Source organism: Bicyclus anynana, chromosome 7 (assembly GCF_947172395.1).
Source record: "Bicyclus anynana chromosome 7, ilBicAnyn1.1, whole genome shotgun sequence".
Classification (NCBI taxonomy): Eukaryota; Metazoa; Arthropoda; class Insecta; order Lepidoptera; family Nymphalidae; genus Bicyclus; species Bicyclus anynana.
The window spans coordinates 9,299,759-9,319,789 of record NC_069089.1 but is presented as its reverse complement, the minus strand read 5'-3'; the positions used below and the strand labels follow the sequence as shown (position 1 = coordinate 9,319,789).

Below are 20,031 nucleotides of genomic sequence, written 5' to 3'. Positions count from 1 at the left end.
TCTATCTTGTGACAGAGAGAGACTTCTGATCAACGGAGTAGGGTTACACTAACCTAATCTGTCACAGAACATAGTCACCATATTGAACACGCAATTGATTTGAATTATCGTAAACATTATGTATTTTTACACTGTATGCTAATAGCAACCTTAGAAGACGTTTTTGCGTCGTTCCTTTACTAATCTGTAATATTCTTTATTAATCAGTAATATTTTTGGTATATTTACGAATGTACTCTAGATCATAATACCAAAAGGATTGGCGTAATTTATTAAATCAAGGTCGTCTGCAGCTAGAGCTGCCACATTTTGTCGGAAAATACTTTAAAATGTGTTAAAGGAGTTCGTACTTCTTGGTGATGCACACAATATTTATACGTACTTCAATATTTCAATTAATTTCCATTGAAATAAGTCACGATAACCCAGTTAAATTTTAATATGAGTATGTTATTAGGTAAAGGATTGCACTGTTACCTTTCGCCTTTTGTAAAACTATTGGATTATTATAACTAGTTCAAAATGTATTTCATTGGTTTTGTGAGGGATGAGTAAATCCTATGCAGCTAGCAGCTAGATGACTGGTTGTCTTGAGTGGCATTTGCGCCGCTATCAGTCAAAAATATGGTAACGAAACGCATTCCACCCTCTTCACCCGTCTGCATATTTCGGTGCGTCAACTTATTTTGGGACTTGTCTTCCTAATTTGAGGGTTTATTTTTGCAAAGTGTTGAGGTTACGACGACGGCGGTGTTCGATAAAGGGGCGGTGCTACTACTGACCCAGTTTTCTTGCAAGTGCGCATTTTCCACCGCGCACCGACACTTCCCATTTCCCCGTTTATATTTTCCGCAAATTTAACTAATCCCGAAACTCGTAACAATATCGATAAACACAGCTTTCGGTAAGACAAAGATGGCTACAGTTAGGTATATTATTATTAGTTAATTGTGTTTTTTTTTTAACTTACCAGCCTCATTTTGATGATATACTGCTATATTTTGTTAACAAATTTTGTACCTGCAACAAAAAACAAAACATATTAGGTACAAACAATACAAATATTTTATATAAATAATAGTCAAATTAAATCATTTTATCATTGGTGAATATTATGTACAAAAGAATAAGAAAGTTAAATTAACTTATGCCAATAGTATGACTATAATAAAAACATGCTCATGTGGAACTAGAATACCTAATTAGATATCTATATGTCTTCGTTTTAAGGGATATTTAGAATTCTTGGCTGACTTTCTATTCAGACAAGTTCGGTCTAATTTTAACCTATTAAGGCGATTTTAAGACCATGTCTGAAGTAATTGTAAGTTAAAAAATATTTCTCACTAAAAAAAAATATTTCAAATGAACTGTTTGATTAAATATACTTTTTTTAAGTTTTGTAAAATGTATTTTAAATTATGATTCTGTAAAGACATATTATAATAAACAATGTCATTTAATTATTGACTAAAAGGCGTGAAGCTTTGATGGCATAAATACTACGGATGCATGTTATTAATGGACTAAGTGTCTGTGAAAGAAAGAAAGAAAGAAAAAATATTTTCATATGGTCAGAAAAAAAACTTAAAACTAAGCTTTTATATTATATAAGAAAAAGAAAAAAATCCGTGTTGACCAGACTTTCTTTTGAAAGCTGGTACCTACCCGAACTGCATAGTTGCTTAGTAACTGTAGGAGCATTATCTTAGCTTTTATAAAATGAGGAAAGTCTGACTATATCAGGCACGAGTATTTTCTGAATACGGAAACAAAAAGTTTACTTTCATATAAATCAATGTTATTGCCACTAAGTTGAATATTTGCCAGAGCTATTAAAACGACTCAATATACTCGTAGGTATGTGAATGAGTTATCTATTAAGAGTAGTAGTTTATCATTATAAACATTAGTTAATTAAGAGAAATGTACGTACTCGTGTATATCTAATTTATTTAAACGAGGATTGCTTGTATTTGTGTACTTAATATATGTCTTTGATTTTTAAAATCTATCTATCTTTGATCAGAAAACGCGATCTAAAAAAATAATTTAAAAAAGCCTGATGATTGGGGGAAAGTATCCCAAATACAAGCAGTCGAAATTTATTTATGTACCATACTGAAAAATATACAATCTCCGAGATGGCATTGCAATTTAAAAAAAAACTAAATAAGTACCCTGAGTGCAGTTTGGCCAAGGTCTTAAATAAAAGATTGGAACATCTAGATGTTCGACATTTATTAAAGAATTTGTTGTCAATAATAAAGACAAGTGCTTAAACACACAGTAATTATGTTAATTTATTAAAGCTTTAATAATTCACATGACAAAGGTCAAAGCTCTTTTTCCAATTCAGTCATATCAATACTGGATACTATTAGATACTAGAAAGATACTTCAGAGTGTATCTATAGTCAGTACGTTATATTTCATTCTTCAAACATTTCAACGGTTAAGCAATAGTAAAGTTCAACATATCATTGCACAATATAGGAAGCGTGCGGCATCGAGTCGACTTTGTGTAAAGGAAAAATTTGTTTTTTCCAAACCGGCCCTATTTGATGGTCACATCGTTGTGCAACTGCCTTACGTACGTTTTACTGTAAACATTGTTGAATGAATTATGAACATTGTAAGTACTTGCTGTGTCTGATTGTTTTTTTACTGATACCTCATTTAATAACGCTGAAAGTATATCTGCCTATGTTCCTACCATAGGAAAATATGCTAGCCATATAGGACTGTGGTGTCTTTGAAAGGTTCTCAACCTTCCAAGTATAAAGCATATTTTTTTAAATATTTTCCTAAACATTAATAAAAATATGAGAAATAACTTCCCTACTCACTTAGAGTCGCAGAAACCCATCGAAAAACACCGTTATAGGTCACATTTTTAGACTCTCTAGAGAAATGTCGCCTTGCAGATATGGGTCTAGCAACTAAAGACAGGGTTCCTCATGATAAAACTTAACATATTTTCACAATTCAGCTTTTGCATGCCCTTAAGTAAATATGAGAATTGATTGCGTCACTCTTTTACTATCTATGGTTTTAATATCGGCGAGGAGGTGGGTGCAGGGACGGGGGGAGGACACTGCACGTGAGCACATGTCTCGATATGCGCTCACGCAAAGTCAGCATTCACGCGACTTGGTCTGCTGTCTCTTATCACTACATACTTCGCTGCAGTGCACTGGCAATAGAAAAGTATGCTAGTTTATCTGATTTGCGGTCACATTGGCGCATAGTCCAACCTTTGCAATATATGTGAAAACTATGTTTCATTTGGTATGTGGAGTACTGTTTCGATTTTTAACGTACAAATTAGCTCGCGGGTTGGGTGGTATTCGCTTAACAGTGGCAACACTTTAAAAACACTGTTATATACTAAACTTGACTGATCTATAGAGTGTCTAGAGAAGGAATTTTCAGAAATCAAAATAAGACAGTAATGACTGTTAACAGCTACACACTATATAAATATTATAGTAAAGTTTTAAATAGTAACAGATGCGAGTTCGTCCGCCCGAAACCAGTTAATTACAAATCCCGCTGGGACCACGGAGTTTTCCGGGATAAAATGATATATGTTGCTCAAAAACCTCCTATATCTTTCAGTGAAAGTCCTAATAAAATCGGTGCAGTATTTTTAGAGATTAGCTCGGACAAATGTACAGATAGGAAGACAAATATTTAATAAGGTTTGTTTGCGATTTGGTATCATGTAAATTCATTATTATCAACCCATATTCGGCTTACTGCTGAGCTCGAGTAGGCCAATAGTCCACCACGCTGGCCCAATGCGGATTGGCAGACTTCACACACGCAGAGAATTATGAAATATGAATTCTAGTATGCAGATTTCCTCACGATGTTTTGAGACACGTGATATTTAATTTCTTAAAATGCACACAACTGAAAAAGTGCATGCCCCCGACCGGATTCGGACCCACACGCTCCGGAATCGGAGGCAGAGGTCATAACCACTGGGCTATCACAGCTCATGTAAATTACAAGCAATAATACAATCAAACTAGTTATAAGCATTTGAGAAAACACAGTTATTTTGAAATTACACTCATATACTTAAATTTCGTTTAAATGTATAGATATATAGATGTTTAAATTAGGACGGAATATCTGAAGCAACGCTGAAAATACGATAAAGTAATAGTTGTTAACAGCTGCAAGTTGTACATGCGCGCGCGCATCGCGTACGAGGAAGCAACCTTGGCGCGCGCACTTGAACTTGCCCTTAGCGCTGCACGCGTCTGCGTCTCATTATCTAATGTTATCGCTACAATTATTTGCTTTTAGAAAACTGTTGCATGTAAATCTAATATATAAAAATCGCGTGTCACGATGTGAGTGGTCGCATTCTTATGCCGGCCGCATACATTAGCTTTTTTCCGAATCAGTTTTCCGTGTTAGGAAAACTGAGTGCATGAAATCAATATAACGCACATGTACGTTTTTTCCGTACGGAACAAATTCTGCGCGTACGTAAAAAAAGCGAGCCCTTGCGATAATATACATTCCAATTGACGAAAAACGTAATGTCTGCGGTAGCACTAGTTTTACGGAATTCCAAATCGAACTAAGCAATTAGGAAAACGAAAACAGAAAACGAGAGTATGCCTTATATGTCTTAACAGTTTGACTTGTTTTAATGATTTTTGTATATTTGGTAGGTTTGGTATAATATAGGGTGAAAAGTATTTTTTCATTCTCTTACCTTCATTTTTAATTACGGATTTAGTTTTGTACGTACAATCCAATGAGTATTAACTATTTTCAAGTTAAATTCGCTAACTCAATAATTCATTGGTATTGTGAATCATAAAGTGAGTTTGTGTAAATTTAACATCTTAAATCGACCGATTACCATGATATATTCATACATATATATCATTATAATATTGTACAACCGTTATTAGGTAAGGCATGACTATATTTTATACTAAGAGAAATATATTTTTTAACGTGGGCTACAAAATAACTTTTAAACGCGACAAGCTCTAGACAATAGCTAAAGTGTTTCTGTAAAATGGTCTTTAAAGATTTATATTAAGCAACAATTTAACGTAGTATAAGTTTTTAATATAATAAATTACTTTCAGAAGTATTAAAAATAAAAATATCATTAAAAGCATATGGCCTTGTTAAAATAATGCTTATTTTACGAATAGCTCTCGTCAGTCCATTTTCATAAATATGTACTTTTTAAAATTTGTTATAATGGTGTAAAATAATTATAATGCTACTAAATTAAATAAATTTGAATTGAGAATTTGTTTACTCGAAGAAAACTTCAAGGAAAGTTCATGTACTATAAAAGTAAATCTTCATTATGGAGTTATTAAATAACACTACCGTGATATTTCAAACATAATACATATTACGTATTCGAATGCAACGGGAAACTAACCTTGCAGTCTAATAATAATTTGATACGTAGATGTTTCCACTGCAAATATATATGCGAGTGTATCGGCAACATCGGTTAGATAAAGATTGAATGTTACTGAAGGAATTGAATTCTATGATGTTAATATTGAAGTGGGCGTTGATTGTGTTATGCGACTACTTCATCATCGTAACTATCTTTTCAAGAACGTGATTCATAGGATCGATTGTTATGTACCCATATCACACATGTTACTACATAGATATGCATAATCATCAAAGGGATAGAAAAATCTAAATCATAAACAACAATGTCAAAAAATATAACGAGTTTAAAAATACAAAACTCTATTTAAAATAATTGCATAAATAAATGTTTTTTGGTTTTATATAAATGTCAATATAAATCAGCTTTTGACTTGTCAAAAAAATATATATTTATGACGTATATATTTTATATTTAGTATACTATTATACAAAACACAAAAGTTTCTAAACCCAAGACTTCTTTTAAGTATCCGATGTCTTCCAAGCCGGTTTTAATAAAAATTAAATGATGATGATGGTTTTCAATAAGCAGATTTTCAGGCATACAGAGTTACGGGCATCCGCTAGTATTATAAGTGAAATATTATTTGATTTGACTTCAGTGTATCGAAGTTTTAGAAATTGCAAATTCCAATTGAAAATAAAATTCCCGTCGGAATAAAAGAGCCTAGATTTTAATTTATGCAGTAACACCTCTACTTAACATTTTAAGAAAGACAAAATTTGACACAAATATGTTATGCTTTTCGTTTAATTAAATTAAATAAAATTAATTTTTTTACAGTTTTTTTCTTTAAGAATTGAAGTTTTGAATTGAAAACAATTTTTGAATTGATCGACGACTTTTACTATTTTATTTTTTATAAATTTATCCATTTCAAAATACAATAGTTACATAAAAAGGATAAACAAACAAGAATATTTAGTAATACTTACACACAATTAAGCATCCTTTAATTTCTTCTCTTAACTATTATAACTTGTTTGAAGATTATTCCGTAAAAAAAAATTGTCTTTGGTGTGAAATGACTTAGTTCGTAGTAGTAGGCGAGAGCGGTGTCGAGCGACGTTAGGTGCCCAGGAAGACGCGGAGCGCTAGCCGCGGGACGGGAGGCCGCGGCCGGCGCGCCGCTCGCATGTCGCCGCTAGGGCGCGCGCGGGCCGGCGTGCGAGCCAGCAGCGCCCGGAGCGCATTATGCAACGGCGACCTGCCCCACGTCTAGCCGCGGAGCGCGTCGCACTAAGCCGACGGCCGACGCTGCCGACCGACCTAGATGCACTTTTACAACGCCGAGAATGCAATCGACACACATATTCGCGTCTCGTTCCGATAAACGCATCGACGACGAAAGCGGCTCGTGATGGAGAATGCGGACGAATTTGACAGCGAGTGCAGTGAGTACGTCACGTTCGCGCCTAGTGTTCTGCGACTAGACGAGAGAGGGACGGAGCGGTGCAGTGCGACCGAGCGCTGCATTCAAGTTCATTACTTCCGTAGTGTGGCGGCCGCGGCGCGCCCTGACCGTGCTCCCGATCCGCGCTTGCACTTTATTGATGATGCCGCGCGAACCGCCGAAACACTTCCACGTTAGCACGACCATACCCTTACATACGAGACACTAAATGAGCCATCTTTCTGAAACCAATAAAACCTCAAAATGTAATGAAAAAAAATTGAATGCAACTGAACCGATGATGCAATAGGCAATAAAGATATTTCTGTACAATTTACGATATTTCAAATATCTTTGTTGATTTGTGAAATGAATTTTACTTAATAAGTAATAGATTTAGATTTATTAAACTAATAGTTTAACAATCTAAATCGAAAACCGTAATTAAACAAGTTAAAAACAACGTGTGCGAGGGTAGCGTGAGAACGGTAGCGAAAGCCATGGCAGGGCGGGCGGGCGCGCCTGTGCCTCCCCGGAACGAGCTTTCACTCTCGCGGGTCGACGACATAGCCTTCACGCACCCTTACTTCTGATTCTCGAATTTACAGGTATTTTAAACTTTTCACAATTTCCTTCTTTCTCGAGTTTTTATACAGCAGCAGCAGTGAGAAGTCTAGTTGGGTTTACTTAGTAGGGGTGATGCGTTTGCCTCCTCGGTTAGCATCGCCGCACCCCGCCACCTACCATTATCCAATATTGATTTCACTATTTACAGCCTGTAATCTGTTAACAGCCTCAAACTGGTCGAACTCTGAATAATGGACCCGACGGCTGCCTGGGGCTCTGATATACGAGTATATAGCATTGATGATGAATATATTACATTTCATCACCGTTGGAGTATAATTAGTAATGACAACATGATGTTTAAATTATAATCATGTTCTTTCTGTATTATTTCGTTTTATTTTGGTCACGTGGGTTTCAGGTTTTTCACTGTAGTAAATAAGTAAACCGATTTTTTATTTAGAGCTAGATTTTTTTTCATGAACTATAAATGAGTAGCATATAACTATCAAGTATGTATACACTAGCTTGCCAACTAAATAGGTGTTCCGTTTGTTAGTGTATGTATGTGTAGTGTGTATATATGTATGTTTGATAGTGTATGTAGACCTGTAATATAGAAAATAATACATATTTTAAAAGACTATTCATTAGAAAATTTACATTAATTGAAGTACTTTAAAAAGTATTTATAGATTGTCACATATTTTTAATATTACAAACCTAATTTCCCCAATGGCGAGCAATTAGGTTCGTTTTCCCCCACAGCCATTACATCATTAGTTATACTGTAGTCACCCCATTACACGACCTATCCTAACGTCTGGGCTTCTGTCTGGGCCCCGTCACTATATCGATCCCAGCAGCTGTTCTCTTCCAGGGAAGATAACTTGAGGCATTCAGACTATTTCCGTAATAAAGTTCATCTTATATATCACAGATTGTGAATGCTTTGCCAACTTTATTAGATACAATGAAATGCATAATTGTACTAAAACTATATCGAAATGTAAATAATAATTGAATTAAAATAACTAAAACTAAGACTACACATTTTTTAAATATAAATTTGGTATTTTTTATATTTTACTGATAATCCAGAAAATATTTTAATAAGTTATGTATGATTAACGAATCCATGACTTTATAGCCGTATTGAGTTAATTGCACGTGTTTATTTTTTAATGTTCATTGTTGTAAATGCTTTGTTAACAATACAAGTGGATAATAACGACTAGCCTTTATAATATTCCTAATAATATAAAATCCTGGATCCTAGGCACTAGGTTTTTCACAAATTTGAAGAAAGCTGTTTTTAATTTAAAGTAAAAGACGTTTGATATTATAATCTTATGTGCTTTATGTTTTGTGATTATAATTCCAAAAGCACGTTCCAAGTACAACATAAAAATATTAAATTTTATAGTTTCCAATAAGGATAAAGGATAATAAACGTAGAGTCTGTTCCTAGCTACCGTTCTTAATATTATATAAAAGATAAATTGAAATTTTATTTTTGATTTGAGATACGAATATCTCTTTTTATACCATGGAATGGTATAAAAAGAGATTACAATTGGTTTTACTTCAAATTGGTGACGTATACTATGGCTAGCATCCTATTAGGGTGAGATGCATTAAGCAATAGTGTGGATGTACTCAGGCTATGGTTTCGTTAGGCATGTCTGGGTGGCTCTCATTGGTTGCAAAGGCTTTTCTCATTATTAAAGACCTAAATGATAATGAACTCCATGAATTAACTTGATCAACAATATTTTTCGTTTAATTATAATTTTAATAAGCAATGTAAAATTGAATTTAGATTATTTTATGTTTTTTGGAATTTTTATTTTTTACTTTAAGTAGTACAACTTTTCATCAATTTAGATTTTACGAATTATATTTTGCGTTTTTTATTGATATTTTATACAATATATTAGTATATTTAATGTGAAATTAGATACAGAAATACTTGTCCTTTTTAAACTACAGCGGAATTAATAATGCAATAATAGTTTAATAAACGGTCAATTAGAGCGTGAAAAGTGAAGCGCATCAAAGAAAATGCAGTTTTCCATCGTCGGAGGCTTGAGCGGTATCAAAACACTGAATCTTCCGGGGTGAACGGCCTGCGCTGCGTCGCCCCACTGCGCTAGCCCCCGCCGCCCGGCGCCGCGCGGCGTCTCACTCGTTCGCGCGAATAAATCGCTGCCGCGCGCATGTGTGCGCCCAAATGCGTTTACTGTATAAGTATTGGGCACAGCGGTCGTTGACATCGTACAAATTTTCTTTGGGCTTGCAATTTTAAGTTTTTGAAGCCTACAAAAGTTCATCGTTGCTGTGTGTGTGAGACTTCGACTAATGAGCTTAGGGCTATTTTTCAGACATTAAAAGTTCATTCAAGTCTAAGCAGACGTTTGATTTTAGTGCCATTTTAGGGCGTAATACAATAACTAAATAAAATTTCAAAACGTATTCTACAATTCCTAACTAAATGATAATAAATAACAATAATAGTTAAAACAAAAAAAAATTGTATTTGTATTATAAGTTTCATATCAATTAAAATTCTGCGAAATTGGTTTATCAACCAATAATTTTATTTCTTTATGTTAATACGTATTTTAGTTTGAATTATCACATTTGCCTTCATTTGAAAAAGAGTTTTAATTGAAAGTAATAGATTTATAATGTTATATTGAGAAAAAGCTTCTTGAACTTTTTCAGTATTTCATTTTACTATTTGTTGTTTATCATATTTCTTCTTTGATAATAAAAGCATAATTATATTATTATATACTGTAAACTAGAAAATAGGTGTTGGGTCCTTCCATCTAAACTTTTACCCTCTATTTCGTCTTTAATTTTAAGTTACAATATAACTTTTCCAAAAATCTATCTAAGTAGTTTCACACCTTTCAGAAATTCAAAATAACAAACAGCCTTTATAATATTGACGTTACAATTATAACGGTTGCCAAACAATTTTATTTTAAAAGATGGATCGGTACTCGGTAGTCATTGAAGGCAACGGCTTATAATAAGGCTTTATTGATCTCACAGTGCTGTATGGTGTAGACTGTAGGGTCTGTGTATAATGTCTGTAGATGTGGTGCCCACAGCCCACAGTGCAAACTCGATTTCCCCCTTCTTGGGGTAGGCTTCAATACTCATTCATGCCTTTTTCCTGCTCTAGCCGGGTGCAGGCGCATAGTGCGCTCCCTCTCGGAGAGCTTCCGTGTTGTCGCCGGTACATACGCGCATGCACTAGACCTAGCCCAATGCAGCGAATTTTGCGTAGGGTCGTTGTCCCCGTCTGCCTATATCCGCACTAAGCTTAAGTACAGCACTGATGTATTAAGCGAAACGTTCGCAAATTTGGCAAAACGTATTCTCTATTTAAATCACCATTCAGCCGTTGCGTCTGGTAATTGTTTTTATGACACCCGTTGTACGACGAATGTGCAATTTCGTCTGACGGCCTTTCCTTATTATCCAACAGTATAATAGAGCCGGATAGAACAAAAGGTTTTCTAAACAACGGCCCTTTTGGTTTATGGCGGCTGCCTATAAATAGTGACGTGTTAAAAAATGCCATTTGCACAAATTGCATTTTTTTGCAAAGCAAATTCAAAAGCTCGTTTTGCCGTTAAGGGAAAAATAAAGAATGTAATTAAAAAAGTGTACAAGGTCTTTCCGAGGCAATTTGTAACAAAACATTAAGGGTTCTACTGAAAAGACTTTTAATGTTTTTACTCAGTTTCCAGAATTTGCTTTAGGGGTTGTAATGAATAATGACGCAATAATAAAATAGGTACTTGCGGTAATTTAGTTTTAGTTTTACAAAGACTTTTTTTGCACTTTTGTATTAGTTATTTAAGTAAATGCCTTTTAGCAATGGAGGTGTTTAGAAATTAACAAATAGATTGTGTACGATTTATATATTATTATAGAGAATTACAAATTGTATAGTACGTTTAACGAACTTTTTATATACGATGATCATTTTAAATTATTTCAATTTACACAAATTTGTTCTAATTAAAATATTAAAACTTTATTTTCATTTGATTATATTTTGTGCCACTTCACTTCACTTCTTACCTTCCGAAATTCATTTTTTTTATCGTGATCTAAATTATTACTTTTATTTTAATACAGCGCGAGTCTAGTAAGGTTAAGTAACTAAATAATTGTGTATACCGTAATTTATATTTGTAGAATATATTTAGGCTTTAAATCGAGTGCATAGAAGTGCGAGTACCAGTCTAGAATGTAGCTAGGGTCAAAAGCCGCGCAGTATGTCAGCGCTTAGTATTCCGCGAGCCGGGGCCCGGCCGGCTAACGGGACCTGTCTACACCGGCCTTTACTTTCATCGATCCGACCGACGGTTAACTTTCCTTTGTTACTTACTTTGAAATATATTTTGATCTATTTATTTACGTCGTCCGGTGTCGACAGCTTGATCACTTTTTTCTATCGAATTCAGTTTCTTCGGTATTTCTTTCAATAGCCATTTTGAAATGTTCAGTTTTCATTTTATTCTAGTATATTTATAGTTCTATTTCTAGATAATGACCTCTTTCTTGTAAGAGGGAGAGATACTCGTAAACTTAGGTAACAGTCAGACATAGATAAAGATCGATATCGAAGTATTTACGGCAGCAATCCGAGAAATTAAGCTTCGAAGCACTGATGAATGAAAAACTATCAATTTTAATATATCAACACAGTAGGTATAGTACTTAAAATACTTTTCTTAAAGCTTGTTTATTTTCTGCTACGTTTCAAGTATTCATATTTATATAGTTTTTCCAATCCCGCATAATTATGTATACCGATGTGACAAAGCGGATTCATAATTATCCATGGTTAGTGGAAAAAAAAAACAACAAAAGCAAAGTCGCAAGTGTGTGCTTACGAGCAGGTAGAGGATTAAGTCCGTACAATAACAACGGCGCTTTTGTTAAGGACCGTACCGTTAGATTTATTTAGACGATTTGAATCGACAAAGAAATATGATCGCGTTTTGAGAATAATAATTTAATTCCATACATCAATGTATGTTAAGCGCAATAAGAACTTAATGTGTAGGAGAGAGATTGTGATAAGTGTCTACGCATATGTTTATTGGTAGATACTTTTCTGATGAATTTCCAGTTGATTAAAGTTGAATCTTATTGAAAACTAGCTGACACCGCGTGGTTTCACCCGCGTGGTTCCCGTTTCCGTAGGAATACGGGGATAAAATATAGCCTTCCTCGATAAATGGGCTATCTAACACTAAAAGAATTTTTCAAATCGGACCAGTAGTTCCTGAGATTAACGCGTTCAATCCAACAAACAAACTCTTCAGCTTGTAATATTAGTATAGATTGGATGACTGATGATAATGATGTAAGTTTCATCATTATCATCAGTCATCAGCAGGTATCAAGAGGTGTCTCAAGTGAGAGTCCTCAAGTCAGTTGTTGCAAGTATTATTTACCCACTGACTAAAAACTGGTGTATTAAATTGAAAAGGAAATTATATGGTCTGTCTTAGTAGTTCTTAAAAGCAGTTACGATGATTTATAATTAAGCAATTGAATAAAGGACACTTAAAGGTTTCATACTTATCTTCAATTTTAATTCAAGCATTGAAAATGGATGACGTAATGTCGTATGTGGAACGTAGTATTTATTCATAGCGAATGATTCCTAGACTCTAACTGTTCAGTTTCCTTCCCTGAAACTTGACTCATATATCCTTTTAAAAGAGGTTTATAGCTTAGACGGTATGAGGCTTACATACATAATTTGTGATTTCACAGCAGCCATTGAAAATATATACAAGTAACATAGTACGTGTTCATAGTAGTCGTATCATATAATATATATAATTATATATATATCAAACAAAGCCGTTGATATTTTATTCCATTGATTTAATTCATTTGGTTTCTTTTAATTCTGACAGAAATCAGAGGGATTGTAGAGCGTTTTATGTCTTCTGAAGATGTCTAATTATTGTTGTAGCTAATAAAAACCATTATACTTCTAACGATTAAACGATCTTATTTTGTGTTAAAACTCATTGCTCGTTTATTACTCGTCATTTTCACACATTCTTATTTTCAGTATGACATATTTTCTTACATAATTTCTTAATGTGTAAGGATTACTTAATACTTTCAAGTATACATAATAATATTGCATATAATGAGGAACACCTTGAATCGCTTCCCAAGCTTTTATAGCCATCAAACAGGTAGGTTCGATTGTATAATGTTACACATGAACTCGCTTAAAGATTTTCATACGGTACCTATGGGTCTCGGCTACCGTTAGGTTGTGGCGATAAAAAATATAAATGGGAGGGTGAAATCGAAACGCAGCAGGAAATCTCCGAGGAGATTGATTATATTGACATGTACATTTATTTGTATTTAAGACTAGAATAAAATTATAACAGTAGATATTCAATATTCCGATTCTTGATATGTAATATTTTAAAGAGAATTTGCCTGATGTTAAATCAAAGCTTAAAATAAAAGATTATGTTTTACTAGCCGACGCCCGCAACTTCGTCCGGTTTATAGCCCTGTACCTTAACATACTTCATTAGTATAATATACACATAAACCTTCTCATTAAATTACTCGATCTATTAAGAAAAAAATCTAACAGTAGGCACAGACGACGACTTTTTTTGTGGGCATATAATATAAATACATTTTCATAATTTTTTGTTATATCTTCAAGGGATTATGTAGGCTTTTAAACTAAAGCTTTCAAGCGGCTTGACTTTTTCCGATTCTTCCATTCAATTATCGTCATATTTCAACCGATTTACTTTAACAAATTAAATACTCAAATAACTTAATCTATTGGTGGAAATAAAAGCATGAAAATACGTTAAGTAGTTTTTGAGTGTACCGCGGATAGACAAACAGATAAACGTGGCGGAGGAGTTTTTTTATAATACGTATAGATGTTAAGATCATGAAAGATCGGTGCGAGACCTATACTACATAAATTATATTTATCCGTGTACATTCCATTCCTGTGTGAATACAATATGACCTATGACACTCACAAATAAAATGGCTATCTATTGGTAAAAGAATTTTGAAAATCGGTTTAGTAGATCCAGAGATTACCTCCTGCAACCTTACAAACTTTAGATCTTCATGATATTAATATAGATAAGATAATACATATATTGATTATTGATATGGTTGATTTAAACATACAATATTACAATACAATGCGACGAGGGTGTGAGCCTGAGCACGTGTACTCATTCATTGATTAAATGTCAAGCAAAGTCAATGCACTGACTTGACACGGTCCGAAGGTTTCGCGTGTAGGTGCCCTCTCAAGTATTTCCCTATTGCATAATGCGATGATTATCTGTATAATGTGCATTCAATAGTGTTGTTATGATAATCGGGTTAGTTGCTTTGATTTGTGTAGGATTATGAGGTCCTGGGTTTGAGGCCGTTAATATATTATCTACTCGTACACAATTCGTTGTATTGACAGACTATGATACACAAAATTAATCATGAGAATATTTCGATACAATTACTCTAATGATTCATAATGATTATTATAATTTATCTTTTAATTTTTCATTATAAAGGACGATGTATGCATGGATTTTAACTAAATCATGGTTCAACGTCTAAACATATCAGTACATACTCGTATATGTATATATTAAGCTGTTTTTATTCAAATATTTTCAGGGGTTTATCTTTATTTAGAGTATAAATTTACAAGTGTTCTTATATACATATATAGGCACCTCTGTAATATCTTGAAGTTTGCTGTTTGATATTAAAATATTTTACTTAAATTGTACAAGAATCATTTACCTACATAATATATGTCTAAAACATCGTGAAAAAACCTGCATAAGAAGAATTTTCTTAATTCTCTACATGTGCAAAGTTTTCCAATTCGCATTGGGCTAGCGTGGTGGACTAAGGCCTAACCCCTCTCATTCTGAGAGGAGACTCGAGCTCAGCAGTGAGCCGAATGTAGGTTGTTAATGATGATGATGATGATATGTCTACTGTATAGATTTATATACTTATCTAAGTATCCTAAAAATTTTATTAAATAATTCAGAGTTTATTAACCCTATTGAGTGAACGGTATTTTATATGGTGCGTTGTATGGCGTGCTATGGTGTGGTAACCGCTATGATGGCGGCCGGAAACCACGCTTCATGTCAACTGTTTCATTCGAATTATATGTATGTGGGACGTTTATTGGAATATCAAAACACTTTCTGTGACTTCATTTAATACGAGCCTCGTGTTTCACTATCTAATCCGTATTAAATAATATTTTCTTGATATTTTCGTTGTAGAAAGTGTGCTTCTTAATTGTCTTAATAAAATAACCCCAGATAGTAGTATATTTCTGACAGTAGTCTATCATTATATATATAACTACAAAGACTATTTTCAACTGAAATTTTGACTAATTGTAATAATTGACATTTTTTTTTAAATTGACATAATTTTCTCTTATATTGTTTTTTTTTTGTTTTGTAATTTTGTAGCTTTTGTAATTTAGGTATTGTTCCATCGACACATTTCATAAATATTTTGCACGCCTATAGGCAAGACATGTTTGGATCGAATAATTAATTGTATATTTAATTTTATAACAAGTGTAACCCATGTTTAAAGCAAATAAATAAATTATTATTATTATTATTATTATTAGAAACCACTACTTTTTACAAAGATAATTTGACTTTAACTGATAGTCTTCTCTGATTATACTCTTCTGTTTAGTAGATATACCAAAGAATGATAAGGTATAAAACGAATTTCATATGTAAACAACCGCTAACGCACTTGATTCGTGTCAAGTATTTATTTGCTTTGTACGCAACAAAAGGTCAAATGTGACATAAGACAAAGCAAAGCCTATTGGAGCGTAAAAATGGAAGTTACATAATAGGTGCGTGCGAGTCAGGCATGCCGAGGTACCGTTGTTGGAACAGGTTCCCGATGCACCCCTCTACCCGTGCGATGTTTACCGAGCATTTACTTTCTACCCATCAAGGACCTTCCTACCACGTAAGTGTAAGTGAACTTGCAGGCTAGATTTTTAGATTTATTTGTTGAAAAACTCGTCTTCATTACCACGCGGTAAGCGTTATTTCTGGAAACGAAGTCTAATTGAAATAAACTGATTTGATTAAAAATTTGCTATATAAGTAAATATAGCAAATTTTAACTCAAATCAGTTTATTAATAACCAAGTAGGCTTAGTTTACATGCAATTTGAAAAATAGTCAGCTTCTGCTAAGTTAGCTGGCAAGGTAAATAATATTTGCTGTTTTTAAAATACTCTTAATAGCAATAAACAGACAAAAACTTTATTGAACAATAAAATATCGAATTCATTAATAAAATGCGGATAGGCGTTAGTTTTGTGTATGCAAAGTGTAGCGGTGACATTAGTTAAGTTATAGTTTAAATTTTTTTTTAAATTCAAGTGTTCAAATCACTCTAAGTCTAAGCTTTAGCTCTGTTACTTCATAATGAGGTGGAACGTAATAAAAGTTATCCCATGGACCATTATTGTCGACTGCATTAATAATAATTGCTGTTGGATTCACCCTGCACTTATTAGAAATCTAAAATTTGAAAAGAATATTTTATACAAGTCAAAATAAAACTTATTTAAGTTATAAAGATTACATATTATTATTAGAGGCTGATAAATAAAATCTTTGTGTAAAAGTGATACTCAAATTAAAATGTTGAAAATATACATAAATGCGTCATAGGTGTTTCGAACATTTAACTGTATAAATATGCTAAGATGAAGTGAGACTGAAAGTCGACTCTATGCCGAGGGGCGTAAACACAAAATCGCGTAAGCGAAAGCTGCGCAAGCGACCGTGGCTCGCACTCTGCTCGCGGTTCAATGACCGACTTTTCACGGGTTTGTCAGCCTTATGTTATATCATCGGCCGAGTCAGTGTCATTGCCGAAATTGCGAACAACGCGTGTGCTAATTTGAATCTTTTCGCTTTCCGCATTGAGACCACTTTTGCTTGCGCGTCCGGAAGTTTTTTGGATGTATCTACCATATTCGTGGTACATTTATGTATTGGTCTTGTAATTTTTATATAAGTACATATATGATTTCAAGATGTTTTTGTTCGTGCATACAAAGTATCATCACGCGCAGGTTAACTTAAAATGAAAATGTTTTGTCTTTTGTTGGTATTTTTATGTAAGTTTAGATGTATGATTGATATAGTATTTATATTTAGGATATTTTTTATTATAATCTGACTGAAAGTAATTTAAGTGTGATAGGTTACAATTGATTTATTTGATATTTTTTCAACATACAGTACGGAATAGATATGAAACGAATGTGGTGATAATATCCATAAATATGTATGGGAAGGGACAGCAGTGGAAAGGAAAAAGGAAAGGAAAGAAGATTGAAGGAAAGAAAGAACATGTGACACCTAAAGCGTAAAAGAGGCGACGAATTGACGCCAGATGACGTTGATGACGTCGACGATTGGTGACGAGAATAGTCAGTGGAAGATATGTGTGATTTTACAAAAAGTGAAATAAGTGCAAAAAAATTACGGCGTTATCCTAATATCTAAAACTTGCCAAATAAATATCTATTCTTGTAATGTATGTATGTATGTATGTAATGTATGTAATGTTTGTAATTGGTTCCAGTAAGAAAGTTATGAAGGTTTTGGCTTTTCTCAAAGTTACTCTTATATAGGCACTGCTGGATACTGATGGCCGGAGACCGTAATGTTTGGAAGGCTATATTAGAGGCCTATGTCCAGCAGTGGACGTTAATCGGTTTATAATAATGATGATGATGATGGATTATGATATACTCGTATTGGTATACTCTACATACAAGCTTGTATAAGACAGGACAACATCTGTCAAGTTAGCTGGCAAGTCGAACGTTCGCTAGTCTCATATATACTGATCTAGATACAAAGTAGACTTGATTTTCAAAGTAAATAAACGACATACAATAATTATAGTTTGTTTACACTGCACGCACATGTCTCGATGTGTGGGTGGGGTGAGTTACGTAATCCGCCTCACGTGCGAACAGTCGCCTTGAAATTGAACTCGCAAGGTTCAAGGTTCGCTTTTTGCAATCATCAACAATGGTGTGTGTATGTGTGTGCATGGGTGAGTTTGCACGCATGTGCTAGGACTTGTTTATTATGATAATTATAGCCTAAAACCCCTCCCAGAGTCATCGCTCCACTATTATAGTTGGGTTTTAATGACCCCTATAGTTGTAATCTGGATAATTGGTCATATCTGGCCGTGTTAATGACTTTCATTGTCTGGAGTTAATAATTATAAGAAATAAGGTATAGATTTTCGTTTAATATTTACTTTAAATTAGTTTATAAATGGATTTTCTATTTACACATCTGTTGAATAATTTTGAAGAAAATATATTGTTAATCTAAACTAAAAAATATTTTTAATAGTTAAATATGAAGATTAATAATTTTATTTAAGCATATAATTCATAAAGTATTAGTATTTTATTTTCGAACATTTTATAAAGTCAATATAGTTTTGTCAATATACCTTATCACTACTGAAATTAACTTATGGTTATATAAATATTATCTATAGTAAACATTAAGCTTTAAGTAGAGAATATTATTAATAATTACTAGTTACTTATAATAAAATAAAAGGCGAGAAGTAAGCAAAAGGAGTAGCTGCGTTTAATAAGATCGCGTTGATGTCTTTTAAACGCAACAACTGATACGAGCTTAAAATATTATTATTTATAAAGGAAAAATATATACAATAACAAAATGCACCCAAATAAATAAATCATTTTCTAATCACTCACCACGACTGCATAATAATCCAGTAAACACGACCGTGGGACATCCAGATCGGGAAAATAAATCCGTAAATATAATCACTAAAGCTTAAAAACTACACTGCACGTCACTTAAAAATATAAGTCTTGTATGAGATCTGAGTTGCTTTCAGTCTGAAACACGTTAGAGGGTCATGTCGGGAGACGGCGCGCGCACCGAGAGCTCCGAATAACTGATAAAGTGTGGCTGGTTCATGGTCGGAGACGTCCTTCCCGCGCAGCCTACAGCCCGCACCGCGCCTGCGCTTCTTCCGCGCTGCGCCCGCGCCGGGTGAATGAACTGCTGCGCGAGCGAGACGGACGCCAATGCCACGGTCGCACGACCACTTCTATCTCGGCAAGGCAATCTAGTACAAGTGTCAATTCTGTTTCCCATTTCTCTAATATTTTGTATTATTGGATACTTCGCTATCTGATTAGCTGGCGTTGAGAATATTCTTATATCTGAAAATAAATAATATAATGTTATTTCTTAAATACATCCCGTTTATTGCGTATTATGGAGTATTTCGAAAATAAATTCTTATTCAATTGATATTTAAAAATATTGAACAGTTTCTTTTTTCATTTATTTAGGAAACAAATAGCATTAACATAAAAACAATAATTTTTACACAACATTAAAACAATAAGTTAATGAATAGAACAAATTTAGATATTCGTACAATATTATTTACACAATTTATACTG

General features: G+C 33.6%; 1 protein-coding gene across 4 annotated transcripts in view; it reads right to left on the bottom strand.

Moving 5' to 3' along the window:
• LOC112048387 (uncharacterized) overlaps positions 1-19,597 on the bottom strand; it is a 28,024-nt gene extending 8,427 nt beyond the window's left edge. For 2 of the 4 annotated variants that reach the window (XM_052882673.1, XM_052882674.1), the window contains exons 1-2: positions 19,309-19,596; positions 971-1,020 (exon numbers count right to left, since the gene is read on the bottom strand). In XM_052882673.1, the coding sequence (XP_052738633.1) occupies positions 971-979 (9 nt within the window). In that variant the 5' untranslated portion in view covers positions 980-1,020; positions 19,309-19,596. Of the gene's footprint in view, positions 1-970; positions 1,021-6,393; positions 6,653-19,308 lie in introns of those variants that run through there. The other 2 variants (XM_052882672.1, XM_024085938.2) reach the window with 2 other exon arrangements.
• Positions 19,598-20,031: the final 434 nt, after the last annotated feature.